This window comes from Poecile atricapillus, chromosome 3 (genome assembly GCF_030490865.1).
Source record: "Poecile atricapillus isolate bPoeAtr1 chromosome 3, bPoeAtr1.hap1, whole genome shotgun sequence".
NCBI lineage: Eukaryota > Metazoa > Chordata > Aves > Passeriformes > Paridae > Poecile > Poecile atricapillus.
Genome location: NC_081251.1, coordinates 83,895,394 through 83,909,634, shown reverse-complemented (window position 1 = coordinate 83,909,634; position 14,241 = coordinate 83,895,394). Strand labels below are relative to the sequence as shown.

Genomic DNA, 14,241 nt, shown 5'->3' with positions numbered 1-14,241 from the left:
GCCTCTGTGTGTGTGCGATGAGGCCCTGCAGCTGGGACAGCTCTGCCTGCCTGCACCCCTGTTCTGTTGCACCTGAGCCTTGTTTTGCAGGGGATTTGGGATTGCATGGAGAAGCAATCCCAAGTACCCTAGGACTGGTAAGCCCTAAGGTACTCCCACCCCACAGGCAGTCAAGAGACAAGCACAAGTAGTCCACCTCCATCCAGCCCTGGGGAGCCTCTGTAGGAGAGGGCAGCCTTGTGAGGCAGCTGGGGAGCTGCTTCCTCCTGGCAGCACACCTCAGCTCCTGTCTGTGCTCTGAGCTAGGTTGGCTTGCCCCAGAACTGGGTGCTGCCCCACTGTGGGGACGCTGGCCCCAGAGAGCTAAGCTGGTCCAAAGGGCACCCATATAAGGGATATTGAGATTCTGGGATTCATAAAGTATGCAAGGTCTTACAAATGCTGAGCACCTCTGGGCCATCCAGGCTGCAAGGTCCTGGAGTGTAAGCAGGGAGCAGCATGCAAGTCTCTGAGCCATGCTATGAAAAGCCCCACCATCCAGCAGTCCACTGTAATTTTTGTGGAAGGATTCTGCTCCTAGCTGTAAGTGGCATGACCAGGAAGCAGGGGAAAACATTCACTTTCCACAGGCTGTACCCAGGGAAGAAATAAACCTCTTTTAGTCCCCTTCCAGGGTCCAGAGTTCCAGGCTGCCTTCCACTTCCACCAGCTCTATAGTTAACTCCATCCTATCCTCTTTCCCCTCCCCAGCCTCCACAAGACACCTTTCTTTAAGAACAGTGCTCCCTTCCCTCTCTTACATGGTGTCGCCCCATGTGTCAGCATTGAGACACCCATGCAAAGGAAGAGGCGTGTTTTTTAAAGTCCGAGGGAATGTGGACATCTCCAGCCCCACAACAAGACCTGCCTTGATGGTGCTGCTCTGCCTGTGTCCCAGGCTGGGCAAGCAGCATAACCTGGGCTTGGCTCTACACCAGACCACAGTGAGCAGAGGGAGGACACAGACCCCACAACACTTCCCAGACCACACATCTAACAGATCTGTTTATTCCTGGAGAGCACAGTGAGCAGGGTAAGGAAGCAGAGCTGTGGGGCAGGCAGCAGTGGTTATTGCTGCAGGTGCATCCTCCAGTGACAACAGGGGTCTGGGGGAAGCAAACTGCCTGCCTGCCTCTGCAGGGCAGGGGACAGGCCCTCGCCCACTTCCAGGCTGGAGCCACCCCGTTACCCCAGAAGAAGGTGAGGGGAATGGAGTAGCAGAGAAGTGCAAATATATTGGCACTGGAGTCCATCTGCACTGGGCAAAGGAGCCAAATATAAGAGGACAGTGTTACAGTGTGGGAGGATGAGGGACTGGTAGAAAAACCCCAACTTCGTGCCGAAGACCCCCCCTAAACCACCACCCCCTGCTCTCTGGAGGAAGGCACTGCCCCTTGGGTGCTGTACCCCCTAGCCCTGCTGTGGGTCATGGCCAAGGGCAGCAGATGTCACAGGAGCTCCCAGGGATGGGAGGGGAGGCCAGGCTGCTGTGACAGTGATGGCATAGCTGTGCCTATGTGGACAAGAGGAGTTTTAGCTGCTGCACTACAGGGTTGTATGTGTTCATATAATGGAGGAACCCTGAAACATTCACTGCTTGAGTTGTAGGGCTTGACCCAGTGGTGGGCAAAGGCAGGGGCATGGAGGTGGAAGGGATGTGTTGAAGGCCACGCAGAAAAGAGCCAGCAGGCTCCGTGCTTTGGTTGCGCTTAGTGGTGGTAAGTACAGTGCAAGGGCTTCATGATATTGAGTATGGCCATTCCTCCTCCCAGAAGGCCACTCTGGCTCCCTCAGGAACCTGTTGCCTGAGCAAGGCAATACATGCTGATGCTTCCAGGTGCAGAGATAGGCAATGTGTGCTGGAGAGGATAGGTCAGCACTAGAGCAAGTGATACGAATGTCCTCCCCCTCATGCCCCAGCAGCTGCCCCTCCCTGCTTTGCAGCTGTCCCCCAGCCTGCCACCATGCAGGGATTCAAATGTACCCCATGCTGCTTGCCCTCCTCTTGTTCTGGGGTGAAAGAGAGCAAGGGGGAGTGGAAAGAAGCCCCGCCCAGAAAGGGAGAATCCCCTGCCTGCCTTGACCCCTGGTCCACTGGAGAAGATGGTGTGTGGCTTGCTGGGAGGCAGGGCTGGTGGCTCAGCGTGATATGGAGCAAGGGGGGGAAGAGTATCCTGTATCCATGGATCCAAGGGGAGGCACTTGGAGTGGGCCTGGCCCATTGGGGTGTCCCAGCTGCAGCAGATCTGGTGTAACTCCTAGCCACACATCGTCAGCAGCAGCCACTGGGAAGGAGAGGGAGAAGGGATGAGCAGGGTGCATTTCTGGGATGCCTTCCAAGAAACACAGAGCCTGCAGCAGTCCTGTTTACTCATCTTGATCTTTTATGGGTTCTTTTCGTACCCAGGGGGCTGGAGGGCTTTCTACCACCCAGCCCAGGTGCCCCATTCACTCTAATGCTGTGTTCCCTTGTTTCCCACCCCAACTTTCACTGGGCTGAACTCTCACCTCAGAAAGGTTCATGACAGCAGTGCCAGTGCCTTCAGGGTCCATGCTATGGAAGAACCCTGCAGGGACACAAGCAAAGTGAGCAACATATCTCTCTGTTCCTGCCCTCCCTGCCCCAGGGCCATCACTCACTGAACATGGTCTCCAGCTTCAGGAGGCAACAGACAAAGTTGTCAAAGTCCACGCCCATGTCATTGTCTGCATAGCGGGCCACCACCACCTGATGCAGCTTGTTGTTCAGCTTGAAACCTGCAAGGCAGAGTCAAGACAGTCAGCCCCCCAGGGAGGCAGGAGAGCAGGGTGTAGTTGTGAAAGTCCATGCACCCACACAAAAGGTCCACCAACCCACCCAAGGAAGGGCACTGTGTCCAGCCTCAATAGGAAGAGGGGATGCTCTCTCTGCAGCCATATATGACTAGTTAGCTCACTGATCCAGCCCAGGCCTCTGCTTTGCCAGGATGGGATTCTGCACGTCAGAGGAGGACAAGAGGCTGGGACCATCTTGCTTGCATTTCTAACTCTCAGGCTCCAACACTTGGCACAGCTGTGATGCAGAAAGCCTGGTGCATAGATGGGCCACATCTCACTGCAACAGGTTGACTTCAAACATGCACTCTTCTGCTATTTGGGGCAGGACTCTGACAGCAGGAGCCCCCTCCCCAGCCTCCCCAGCCTCCAGCCCAGTCCCATCCTTCTCCAGACCTACCGGCTGACTCTAAAGCCATGCGCATCTCATAGGAGCTCATGGTGCCTGACTTATCCAAGTCGTACTGGCGAAAGATCGTCTGCAAAAACAAAGGACATGAAGGGAAGGCTCCCCTGTGGCCTCCAGGCTGGCTGTTCCCCCTCCTTGCTGCCCCAGGAGGGGTGCTACCCTTGTGCAGTGCACCATGCCCCCTTCTCCTCCTCACCAGCCAGCTCCGGATCTTGTTCCACAGGATCTGGAACTCCACCAGCCCAAGGCGGGCACTGCCATCTTTCTGGGAAGCAGAGAGTCAAGGAGGTCAAAGCAGTGAGGAAAGGGCAGTGGGGGTACAAAGGCAAAGCTACCAGATTCCAGCCACAGGAGGTGAGAAAAGCCTGGATACACTTGGTCTGCCCAATTTTTCCCCCAGCCTTTCCCTCTATCCTGCAGCATCAGCAAAGTAAGAGCCTGCAACCCAGCAAGGAAAGGATAACACTTGAACTAAGAGCCATGCCACTCCCTGGGAGCAGCTGTGCTGCTGCTGTAGGAAGCACATTGCTCTGCTGTCTTTGGACCAAAGCTGGGCTGGCCTGCAGCAAAAAGGAATGCTGTAGGGCCAGGCTGGAGAAGGGCTCAGAGGTGCTCCTTGCATGACCCCCCCAGCTGTGTGTCATTGTACAAGCAGGACATTGGCTATGGCTCCTGTTACTTGACTCATCCACAACAGCTGGACAGGATGGTTTGGAGGAAAGAAGCCCTGTAGTTTGTGTTCCCTTTGAGTAAACCCTCAAAGGCTGGGTGGCACAACAGCACATCAGGCTAGGGAGCCTGTGGGAAATGAAACACCAGAACTTCCTCCTGGAGGTGAAAGTAGAAGGCATGGGGTGGGACCGTGCTGGGCTTTTGGTGGCAGAGCCAGGGCCCAAGCAAGCAGGGGAAATGATGGCCCTTGCAAAAAAACTTCTGCTAAAGTCAAAGAGTGTAGGGCAGGTGGCCCTGAAGCCATAAGGACCCCTTCCTTTCTTCCCCCTGTTAAACAGCTTCAGCACTGCTGGAGAGTCAAGCCCCAGCTCCAAGAGACAAATCTTGTTTCTTGCAGACTGAGCACTACGAAAACTGGCCCCGGCCCACTGCACCAAGAGGATACATCCATCAGGTTCACCATGTTGCGGCAGGAGTCCAGGCTGAACCCATCTGTTTTCAGATCTTTGTCTGAGGAGAAAGGAGGAGGTTGAGCACATGCATCAAAACCCAACCTCCTGGGCTGCAGGGAGCAAGGGGTAGGAAGAGTAGGGCTTACGTCTAGAGATGACTCTGTTCAGAATAGTCCGAAGCTCAAAGATGCTGATTTCCATGTCCTGCAGCAGAAGCAGAGTTTGCATCACCCCTTGCCTCCTCTCCATCCCACTTGTGGTCATTGTCCCCCTCCTGTCTAAACATCTCTGCCTTAGTCACAAAACATGAGGATGCCATTACATTTCTTATACACCCAGAAGAGTTTTGGTCACAGCTGGATGCTCTTCCCCAAATCTGCCCCTGTCACACCATCCCTGTGGCAGCTGGGCTGAGCCACAGCAAAGATGGACTTGTCTGAAGGATGGAACTGAGCGAGCATGAGGTGGGATGGAACTCCCACAGCCAGGGGTTCGGTCCTGTCCCCTCCCTGCCCCAGAGGGCCTTCCAGAGCTTGGCACAGCCATACCCACCTCCCCTGCCAGCTGCTGGAACATGCTCTTGAAGCTGTCCTCTATGTCATCCTCAGTTATTTCTTCCTGGGGTGATGCAAACCAGAAAAAAGAGGTTAGGTCAAAGTACGGCTCTGAACTTCCTTCCAGGCTCAGTAAACACCAACTGGAAAAAAAGCTCTTCTTTGTTCTTCTCATCTTTGTTAATGCCCACATCCCCACACCCCACCTTGCCAGCCCCTCTCCAGCCACAGCGACATCCCAGACTCAGAGAGCGACCTTCTGCCTGTAGCTCCCCCTCCCAAGTGCCAGAACCTCAGCCAATCCGAAGTGGCAGCTCCTACCTCATCTGCCAGATCTGCTGAGATCTCCTCATCCAGCTCCCTGGGGCAGAAAGAGAAAAACAAAGTGATGAGCAGGGTCCCCAGCCAGCAGGCTGCCTGCAGTGGAGAACATTCCATTGGTCACACACACGGGGTGTCCCTCCCAGGTCAGGACTCACTCTGTGTCTGACTGCTTCTCAGTGAAGACCCGCAGGACGAAGTCGGCCTCCTTGTGTGGTTCGAAGGTGGAGGGCACAATGATGTACTCGCCAGGGGGCAGCCGGATCTGGTTGCTCACCTCCCGCAGGTTGATGAAGGTCTCAGACCGTGCCCGGGACTGGTTTCGCAGGAAGAAGTCCTTCTTCAAGTGCACATTCTGCATGCCCTGGGCCTGGGGGAAGGAATGTGCATGTGGACCACAATGGGAAGCGACCACAGAGAGTGACGGGACCAGCACCAGCCCCATCAGGTAGGACAGCCCTGCCCTGCCCATCCAGTAGGAGCCATCCCTCCCTCCCACATGGAGGTGCCCAGCACCCACTAGCACCCTAGCCATGGCCAGGGCTGTGGGAGCTCCCATGCCACTGGATGCATCAACCCATTTTTGCCCAGTCTTGTGCTTCCCTCCAAGGTAGGGTAGGCTCTGACAGCTCCGGACGTACCTCCTCAGGAACCTGCAGATAGGAGGGAAAAGGCGGAAAAAAATCAGAATCCCAGTACCTGCCCCATCCCTTACAGCTGCAGGGAGCACAGGATGGGGGACAGTAGCCCACAGCTGGCCAAAGCTGGTGGAAAATTTTCCTGAGGACTGGGGTTGGAGTGGGACTGGTAGAGCTGAGCCTGTCCCAAGGATGAAGCTTTAGGGTGGGCAGGGGTTACCTCATAGACAGCAAAGCCGATGGTGTGCATGTCACCTCCCACCCGCCGCTCCCGCCGCCGGTGCTTCTGCATCAGAGCCACCAGGAAGCTGCAGGCCACCTCATCATCCCCAGGGTCATCATCTTCTTCCAGCAACTTGATCTTAAACTGGGGGTTGATCCAGAATGTGGCTGGGAGGAAGAGGATATGTGGATGAGACACCTGGCTTCATCAAGCTGCCAAGAGCATAGATGTGGAGGCCAGAGGTACCTGGGTGATTCCTGCAGCCCCCAGCAGTGCTCCCCCGGCGCCACGTGCCCTCAAACACCTGTGTGTGCCATCTGCTGAGCTCATCCTTGGTGAGGGCATCAGGGGTCAGGTTGCAGATCTCGAGCCTGGAGAACTCTCTCATGAAGTCCCGGAAAGACATCCTGTGAGAGGCAAGTAGGGGCTGAAGCCAGGGCACTAGCTGTTGTGGAGAGGGAGGAGAGTGCAAGAAGCTCTGAACCCAGACAACATTTTAGGAGAATTAAGTGACAGTAAAATCTTTTATCCTAAACAGTTATCGCTTATTTAAAGCCTTGTGCTGGGTTTGGGTAAGAAGGGATGTTTACTCTTCCTAGATGTTTATTTTGCATTTAGTTGGCCTGAATTTCCTTCAAGGGAGGAAAATTATTAACTAGATCAGATGAGAAACTGCTGGCAAGCTCTCCAGTTCTGGAAAGCCAGCTCATAAAGGTAGGTCATCCGCTTCAGGTGAATCATGACTGAAGGATCTCTTCCCAGCTCCTCTGCTCCTTCCTGGAATGACTGCTGAAACAGAGCAGCACTTTGCTTCAGCACTCACCAGAACTCTCCATCCTCCATCTTCAGCTGCAGCTCTTCCCTCTCATCAGGGTCAACGTTGTTCCACTCAGAGGAACTGGAATAGCAGGAGCGAGACAATTAGATAGGGACTCTTGAGAGCAATTCAGAGCTGGCTCTCAACTCCTGTCTTTCTGATGCAAAGGGCTCTGCACACTGTGAGCTTCCCCTCAGCACTGCCCCGTGCTTGACTGCTGTGTGGTGCAGCACTTGCTGGCCTGACAGAGCGAGACTGCCATCCCTTCTGTCCTGCTTACCCATCACTCCAGGCTCCAGTCCATTCCACCTGACCCCAGGGGTTCCTGATGCGGATGAGTTGTTCCTGCTGACCCCGGTAGTTCACCTGCCAGAAAGCAGACAGGAGATAGAGCCCATGCCACTGGCCAGGCTGCTATTGCTATTAAAGTGTAATCTAGGTGACTCACATCTCTGAAGGCTGTGACAGAATAGGCATGGCCCTTCACCAGCTTCTTGAAGGTCACTGCTTCCATATCAAAGGCGCTTGTGATCTGAGGAGAACATGTCATGGTCAAGTCAATAGGACTGAATTCATGTAGTCTTATCCCTACCCTCTCCCTCTACAGTGTGGAGAATTCTCCTTGCTTTACACTGCTCCAAGCCAAGAGAAATAGCAGGTAGCAGCCCCCTGTGCTCAAAGGCTGCTGGTTGTGCACAATTCAAAGACAGTTTCCTTAGCAGAAGACCCTGAAGATCCATCAAGGAACCACTCACACTTCAGAATTTAAAAACCCTGCTCCAGGTAATTTCCTGATGCAAAACATGGCCAGAGTTATAGGCAGTCCCTTGACCTGCATTTGAGATGAACAATCCCACTCCATCCAAAGGAGCCCATTCACAGCAACTGGGCTGCAGCACCACGTGTTGTGCTGCAGGGCTGCCACACTGGCTCTGGAAAGGGTGCTGTGGTACAAGAGTGAAGAAGTAACCTCCCACCTGGTGCCCCCGTGAGGGGATACAGCCTTGGGCTGTGAGGCCCCACTTTGGCCAGCACTATGGCATCACTTACATCGATGGCTCATCCCGGCACATCACTTACATCGATGGAGCAGCCCAGCAGGGACCCCCTCTCCAGCGCCTTGCGGATGATGTGGCCCATGTTACGTGGTGGCCGCTTCAGGTCGTACATCTCTGCCACGCCACCCGTGAAGTCCTCGAAGCCCTCGGTGGTGCTGCCCCCCGACAGCGACTCGTAGCAGCCATTCAGCCTGAGGGCCACGTGAGGAGACAAGGAGGTAACATACTGCAACTGCCCAGCTACCCAGCACAAGCAGGGCCAGCAACAGAAGAGACTCCCTTCCCTCCAACCCACACAGTGAGGTGCCCTACCCCATACATGTCCGCCCACCTACCCACATGCCCACCACAGGGATACCCACTTGGCATAGGCCTTCTCTAGCAGAGCACTCCAGAACTCTGTGCACTCCGCCGAGTGGACAAACAGAAGTTCCCCATCCTTGGTGGGCAGCTGGTCATCCACCACCACATCCACCCACTCACCGAACTGCCAGATCTGGGGGGTGAGGAGAGAGTGGAGTGAGCTCAGAGCATCACATGGCTTGCTCATCCTTACCCCAGAGGGATGGCCTCAACCCACCACCCTCGCCTCCACCACAGCCCACCAGCTGTGGAGGGCCAAAAGCTCCCAGCCCACCTGGAAGTGAAAGATGCCAGCATAGTCCTCCTGGAAGCTCTGTCCATGAGGCACCACGCGGTGCAGGAGCTCCTCGTTGAGCGTGAGGGAGCCAATGGCAGCCAGCAGCCAGCAGTCACCTGGGGAAGGAGAGGAAGCTGGTATGAGAACCCATCACCTCCCTAGCTGGGAGGGTAGCTGATGGATGTTTAGAAGCCCATGGTGTGCTCTCCTTGCAAATGTTTGGGGCTACTCAGCTCAAAAAGTCCATGGGACAAACAGAGAAGGTCCAGCAAGCAGAACTCAGGGATTCAGGCTTGCTCAGCCTGCCCACAGAGAGAAGTATTAAGCTCAAGGTAACAGGGAATGTTGCTCCCTACCTGGAGCCTGTATCCAGACCACCACACACAGTCAGCACCAAAAGCTCCCTCCTGCAGCCATATATCTGGACCCTCCTGGAACTCATTCATATGACTGCCGTCCATATTTCAGACAGCAAGTTCTGCAGCATAATTACACTTTACATGTAAAAAGCCATTTTAGCAACAAGCGGTTTCATGCTGTTGCCCCAGCATCTCAAATTGCAAGCAATGCTACCACACTTTTCCTTCCGAGTGATCTTAACCACAAATGCTACCCTAGGCCAGAATTGTGCTTTAAATTCTTTGCCTTGATTGTCTTTTTCTCTTTTGCCTTTTAAAGCCTTTCACACCTCAGCCTTGAGCCTGGATTACCTGTAACTGGGCTGTGGCTTGACAAAAATGCCATTTCTGAGTTTTTAATGACCAAGTGAACACTACCACAGTGCTTTGGGCTGTTATGCACTCCAGTTGCCATCTCAAGTTGTCCTAATTACTAATTACAGTACTCCCAACCAAGTGCCCTATTTGCTCCCAATCAGGACAACACTGTCTGTGGTACCAAGATCTGCTTCTGATGACCACAAAATCCCAGTTGTGGTTCAACTCTGCTAGCCTACCCATTAACACTTCTCTCCTTGCCTCAGTGCCTTCACCTTGGGAGACACCCCTGGCGAAAAGACAAATCATCACCTGTACACCTCTCCATTCCCTTCTGCCACACCACCCACATTGCTTCACAAGCATTTTGTCACCACCACCACCTCAGTTTGTTACTGTCATGCAGCTGCCATCCCTCACCATTTACCAAAGCAGGGAGCTCTTTGGAGCAGCTCCTGGCATTGTTGTCAGCATGTGTCAGGCATGGATGCACCCAGAATCTCCACTGATCTCAGCATGGTCAAGCTGTGCATGCATCAACTTGTTTCTGTGGAGCTTTAACCTAGAGCTAGGATGCCCCCTGACTTGCAGTTTCCACCTCACCAAATGGAAAGGGCCACCCAATCCACCTCAGTCACTACTGTCTGGACCAAGGTCCAGGGACAAAGCTTCAACACTCACCTAGAGCCCCCTGGCAGATGTCTGTCCGGGTTGCACCACCAATGATGAACTGAGGGTCATCCACTAATTCCTGCAGAAGGACAGAATCAGATGCTGGTGCTGGAACTTGGCAGGGCCTGGGCTTTAGCAGGGCTGACACCCACTGCAGCTCTGACTCGAGAGAAATGGTATATGGTCCCTGTGAGAGGTACCCCACTTGCCCTCTGCTAGGGAAGGCTGCTTGACTGCAACCCCAAGGCCACCGTGGTAAGACAAGGCAAGATCTGCTGTGTCCATGGGAGGACAAGGCTGGAGGACATTCCCCTTGCCCTCATGGCACCAGGGGATATGCACTCTCAGAAGCCCCACCTACTGAGGGTAACACATTCATGCCATAACACCTAGAGACAACAATACAACCCATCTGTTTTGGAGCCCACAGTCTGCTGCCCAGAGGAAGCAGGACCTGCTAGACACAATGCTTTTTTGAGCAGACACTCACGAGAAAAGGCCCTGGGCCCTTGGAAAAGTGGCTCTGCAGCACTCCAGGGACTTTGAGCACTGCGAGGTGCCAGCAAGGGCCAATCTGCAGCTCAGCACACCACATCAGTGCAGAAGTGCAGGGTAAGGACACCAGCCCAGCCTGAGAAAAAGCAAGCCCAGCACTTACCGACGGACGCTTCCACTCCACTCCCCGCGTCTTGCTGGAGTGTGGTCCTAGCTCCTTGAATCCAAGGGCAGATGGGCCAGCTGGGAATTGGGGATCCCTGAAGAGGGTGCCACTCTCAATGCACTGCTGCTTGAGGGTCTCATAATCCTGGTTGAGGTACTTGATGGCATTGTTGTGCTGGCCAAGCCCCTCGGCTCTCAGGCGGTCTCTCTGCACACGAGCAGCCATCCCGCCAAAGGGCATCATAGCTTGGCACCAGCACCGCTACCTTCCACTCCACTCCCTGCAACAGAACAGGCAGGGCCACGCTCAGGCAGGGCCCACTACCTTCCTCTCCCCTGGGGATATCAGCCATCACACAGAGCCAAGCTTGGAGGCTGAATCCCCAACTCCCCACTACTCCCACAGCAGGGACCTTCTCCATCAGCACTGGCCTGGTGCAGTGAGCCCAGTGACACGCAGAGCACCCCAGAGTGGGCACACACACCTGGAGAACCTCCCAGACCCCATCCCCAGCAGCAGCCCCGTTCTGATCCCTGTCCTCCAGCCTGGCCGTTGCAGCCCTGCTGTCTTTAGGGGACACCAGGGGGGAAAAGCAGCATTGAGGACTGGCTGGGAGGAGGCAGCCCCCCAGCAGCTACGTCCTGTCCTGTCCTGTCCTGTCCCTGCTACGCCAAAAGGCTGAGCCCGGAGGAATTTCAAACGCTTTCCAACCTCGTTAGCCTCTCCTCCCGGCGCTCCGGGTTCTTCCTTCGTCCCGGCTCCTTCTCGGCCGGGAGGGCGTCAGCCGCCGCCCGCAGCTTCTCCCACCCCCAGGGGCCTCTCTCTCTCCTTTTCCCTCTTCTCCGAAAGCCGGCCCGGCTGCCTGAGCCCTGAGTCAATAGAGTCGGGTAGGGAGGAGCCCAGCGAGGCGCAGATAGCTCTAGCTATGGGGCCAGAGAAGGACAGGGAAGGAAGAGGCGGGACGGCACACACACACAAACACACAGACTCACACACACACAAACACACACACGGATACAGACACAGACACACACACAGACACACACACACGGATACAGACACAGACACACACAGATACACACACACACACAAACACACACACAGAGGGAGGATGACTCATGGCTCGTCGACCGCCAGTGGAGCAGCCTGCTGGGAGATACCGGGAAGGGATTACGGAGTTCAGCGGGGCACTCCGGGGCAGGACAGACCGCAGAGCCCCCGCCCCGTACCTGTCCCTGCCTTGGACATCCTCCCGCGGCTTTGACCAGCTGCTCACGGCCAGGAGCTTCGAACCAGCTTGACACAGCTGCCAGGCATGTCTGGCCCCGTAGCCCTGCCCCACCGCGCCCGCTGCAGTGGGCAAGTCCCAGCTCCCCTCCCGGCGTCCAGCTGCCCTCAGCCTTCTCCAGGCACCATGGCAGCATGGTGCCGAATACTTCAGAGGTTTCTCCATGTGAGAAAGTGGCGTAGTCCTTGGGTAAATAAGCCAAGAGCCAGCAACCCACTCAGAGCAGCAAACTCGAATGCCAGTGCTGGCCTGCTCCCTCCCCAGCACCCTATCCCAGGGGAGCAGGGTGCAGCCTGGCTCCAAAGAGGCAGCTTTCCTTGTCCTAAAGTGCTGTGATAGCTAAAGGGAAGGCAGGCAACAGCGAATAGGGTGCAAGCTCCTGGCACATGCATAGGGCATAAACTTGGCTGCTAACCCATGTGGCTGTCCTAGCCAGAAGCTCTTCAGAAGAAAAATTCTACTCTTCCCCATCACTCTGCCTGCTCTGGGATGCTCTAAACCCACTACCCTTCTCCAGGGCAGCCCCCGCCCTTCTCTCCTCTATGATGGTCCCAAATCTACGGAGCTCCTCCTATGACTCCTGCCTTGCACCCAGCCCCCTGGCAGTCTCTCCCAGTGGCAAGGCATTCGGTGCCTGCAGAGCTGGCAGGATGGTTTCTCCAGTCCCAGACACTGCCCAGAACACAGGGGGCCTGAGGGAGGAGGGATGCCAAGTACAGCCGCCCACACTGCCTCCAGATCCCACCTCACTATCTCCCCAGCATTCACACCACAACCTGCCGCTGGCCAGGAAACTTGCCCTACCCACAGCCCCTGACACAGGTTCCCTACACCCTTTCCCACCCTACCTACCAGCACAGGACATGGCTGCGGACATGGGGAGCTCTGTGCAGACACGGGCACCGTATGAGTTATTCTTAGCTCTGTGGCTCAAAATACTCAGGAAGGCTGTGCTCAGTGGCAGACGGAGGTCACGCAAGCGCAGAGCAAAGAAAAGCATTTCAGACCCCAGAATGGGAGAGGAACAACATGGGTCTTGAAAGCAATGGGGTCAGTTGCTGACAACTCCCTAGGCTTATGCTGACTGACACTGCAGGTCCTCCACGGAGGAGGAAGGGGTGTGATGAGACAAGCCAAACCCGCAGGGCAGCTTTCCACGACAGGTGACATCTAACTATAATATGATGCTTTCCAGTACTCAAGACACCTCTGATCCGTCCCAGGTGGGAGCAAAAAGACACACCGGTTCCTGCAGGGTCCCTGACACCTTGTGCACTTTAGCGCATACTGCAAAACCCTTGGGCAGCATCACTGTTGAAGTCCAGCCAAAAATCTTTGCAGATCTCTAGTTTGCCAGCTGCTCTTGCAAATCAGCGGAAGTGGGGAGTTCCCTTCCTCAAAACCAGCCCTGAAACACGGTATCCTGCCGCATACTCAGCTCGGGGCAAGGCGCCCATGGCATCCCACAGTGCTCAAGCAGCTCTCAGGCCCTTTCCAGCCCTCCGGATGACAAAGATCCTCGTTACCCACAGGCTCCACTTTATGTTACCGCGTCGTTTTGACGGGATGCGGGCTTGGCTTTGGGGTCGGCAGCGCATCGTGGGAGGCTGCCGGTATTCAGTTTAGTCGCCGCCCCGACTGGGAAGCCTCTGGGTCTCTGCGGATGCGTTATCTAGTGCAAAAATCCCCGCAGACAGAAAGGGGATGGAAGGGATAGGCATACCTAGATAAGCTTAGAAAACAGAGGAAGCAGCTGGGGAGGGGGAGACGGACGGGCCCGCAGTCCTGCTCGCCCGGCGGCGCGCTGCCCTCGGTGCTTAACCCCATTTTGGTGATCGGGTAAGGGTGAGGATGGGGGGGATGGACTTACGGAAGCTGCTGCCGCCACCGCCCTGCCTGCTTCACCTCGGCTCGGCCCGGCCCAGCCCAGCCCGGCTCCGTACAGCCCCGCGGAAGGTGGAGTTTCGGCGGGCAGGATGTACGAGCAAAGCCGGGAGGGCAGTGGGAGGGGGAATTAAAGGAGCAGTGACAGTTTACAGACACTGGGAGGGGATTGTTGGTCGAGACTGATGGTTAGGTTCTGTCTGCTGTCACCATCTCCCAGCTCCCAGGGATGGAGGGGTACCACCGGGATGGGCGTGCTCCTTCCACCATTGTTCTGAGGAAAGGGTTGGGTGCACACGGAAACCGGACGTGGAAGGAAAAGAAGCAACTTTGCCGTAGGAATAAATTTGTGGGTTACTGCTCCACACTGTCGGCACCCCAGC

General features: G+C 55.6%; 1 protein-coding gene across 3 annotated transcripts; it reads right to left on the bottom strand.

The window, feature by feature from the left end:
• Positions 1 to 1,031: 1,031 nt before the first annotated feature.
• Positions 1,032 to 13,995, bottom strand: CAPN11 (calpain 11). 3 transcript variants are annotated; one of them, XM_058836678.1, is made up of 22 exons: positions 13,845 to 13,995; positions 10,684 to 10,966; positions 10,035 to 10,104; positions 8,635 to 8,753; positions 8,360 to 8,493; positions 8,020 to 8,188; positions 7,388 to 7,471; positions 7,220 to 7,305; positions 6,946 to 7,020; positions 6,369 to 6,529; positions 6,120 to 6,289; positions 5,903 to 5,914; positions 5,420 to 5,631; positions 5,262 to 5,301; positions 4,939 to 5,004; positions 4,533 to 4,590; positions 4,380 to 4,444; positions 3,459 to 3,527; positions 3,254 to 3,332; positions 2,680 to 2,796; positions 2,548 to 2,606; positions 1,032 to 2,324 (listed from the first exon to the last, which is right to left on the bottom strand). In XM_058836678.1, exons 2-22 carry the CDS (start codon positions 10,927 to 10,929, stop codon positions 2,298 to 2,300), a joined length of 2,118 nt encoding a protein of 705 aa, XP_058692661.1. In that variant the 5' UTR covers positions 10,930 to 10,966; positions 13,845 to 13,995; the 3' UTR covers positions 1,032 to 2,297. The 3 variants fall into 3 exon arrangements, with proteins under 3 accessions (XP_058692661.1, XP_058692662.1, XP_058692663.1); XM_058836679.1 differs by lacking the exon at positions 13,845 to 13,995 and adding an exon at positions 12,827 to 12,948; XM_058836680.1 differs by lacking the exon at positions 13,845 to 13,995 and adding an exon at positions 11,398 to 11,581.
• Between the last annotated feature and the right edge of the window lie 246 nt (positions 13,996 to 14,241).

What these genes read in the sequence shown, in the direction of transcription:
- CAPN11 (XM_058836678.1), bottom strand. Translation starts at nt 10,929, where the DNA reads ATGATGCCCTTTGGCGGGATGGCTGCTCGTGTGCAGAGAGACCGCCTG. An exon ending in GAAGCTGGAGACCATGTTCA is followed by an intron (nt 2,607 to 2,679) that starts GTGAGTGATGGC and finishes GTGTCCCTGCAG; the next exon opens with GGTTCTTCCATAGCATGGAC. An exon ending in CTGTCATGAACCTTTCTGAG is followed by an intron (nt 2,325 to 2,547) that starts GTGAGAGTTCAG and finishes TCTCCTTCCCAG; the next exon opens with TGGCTGCTGCTGACGATGTG.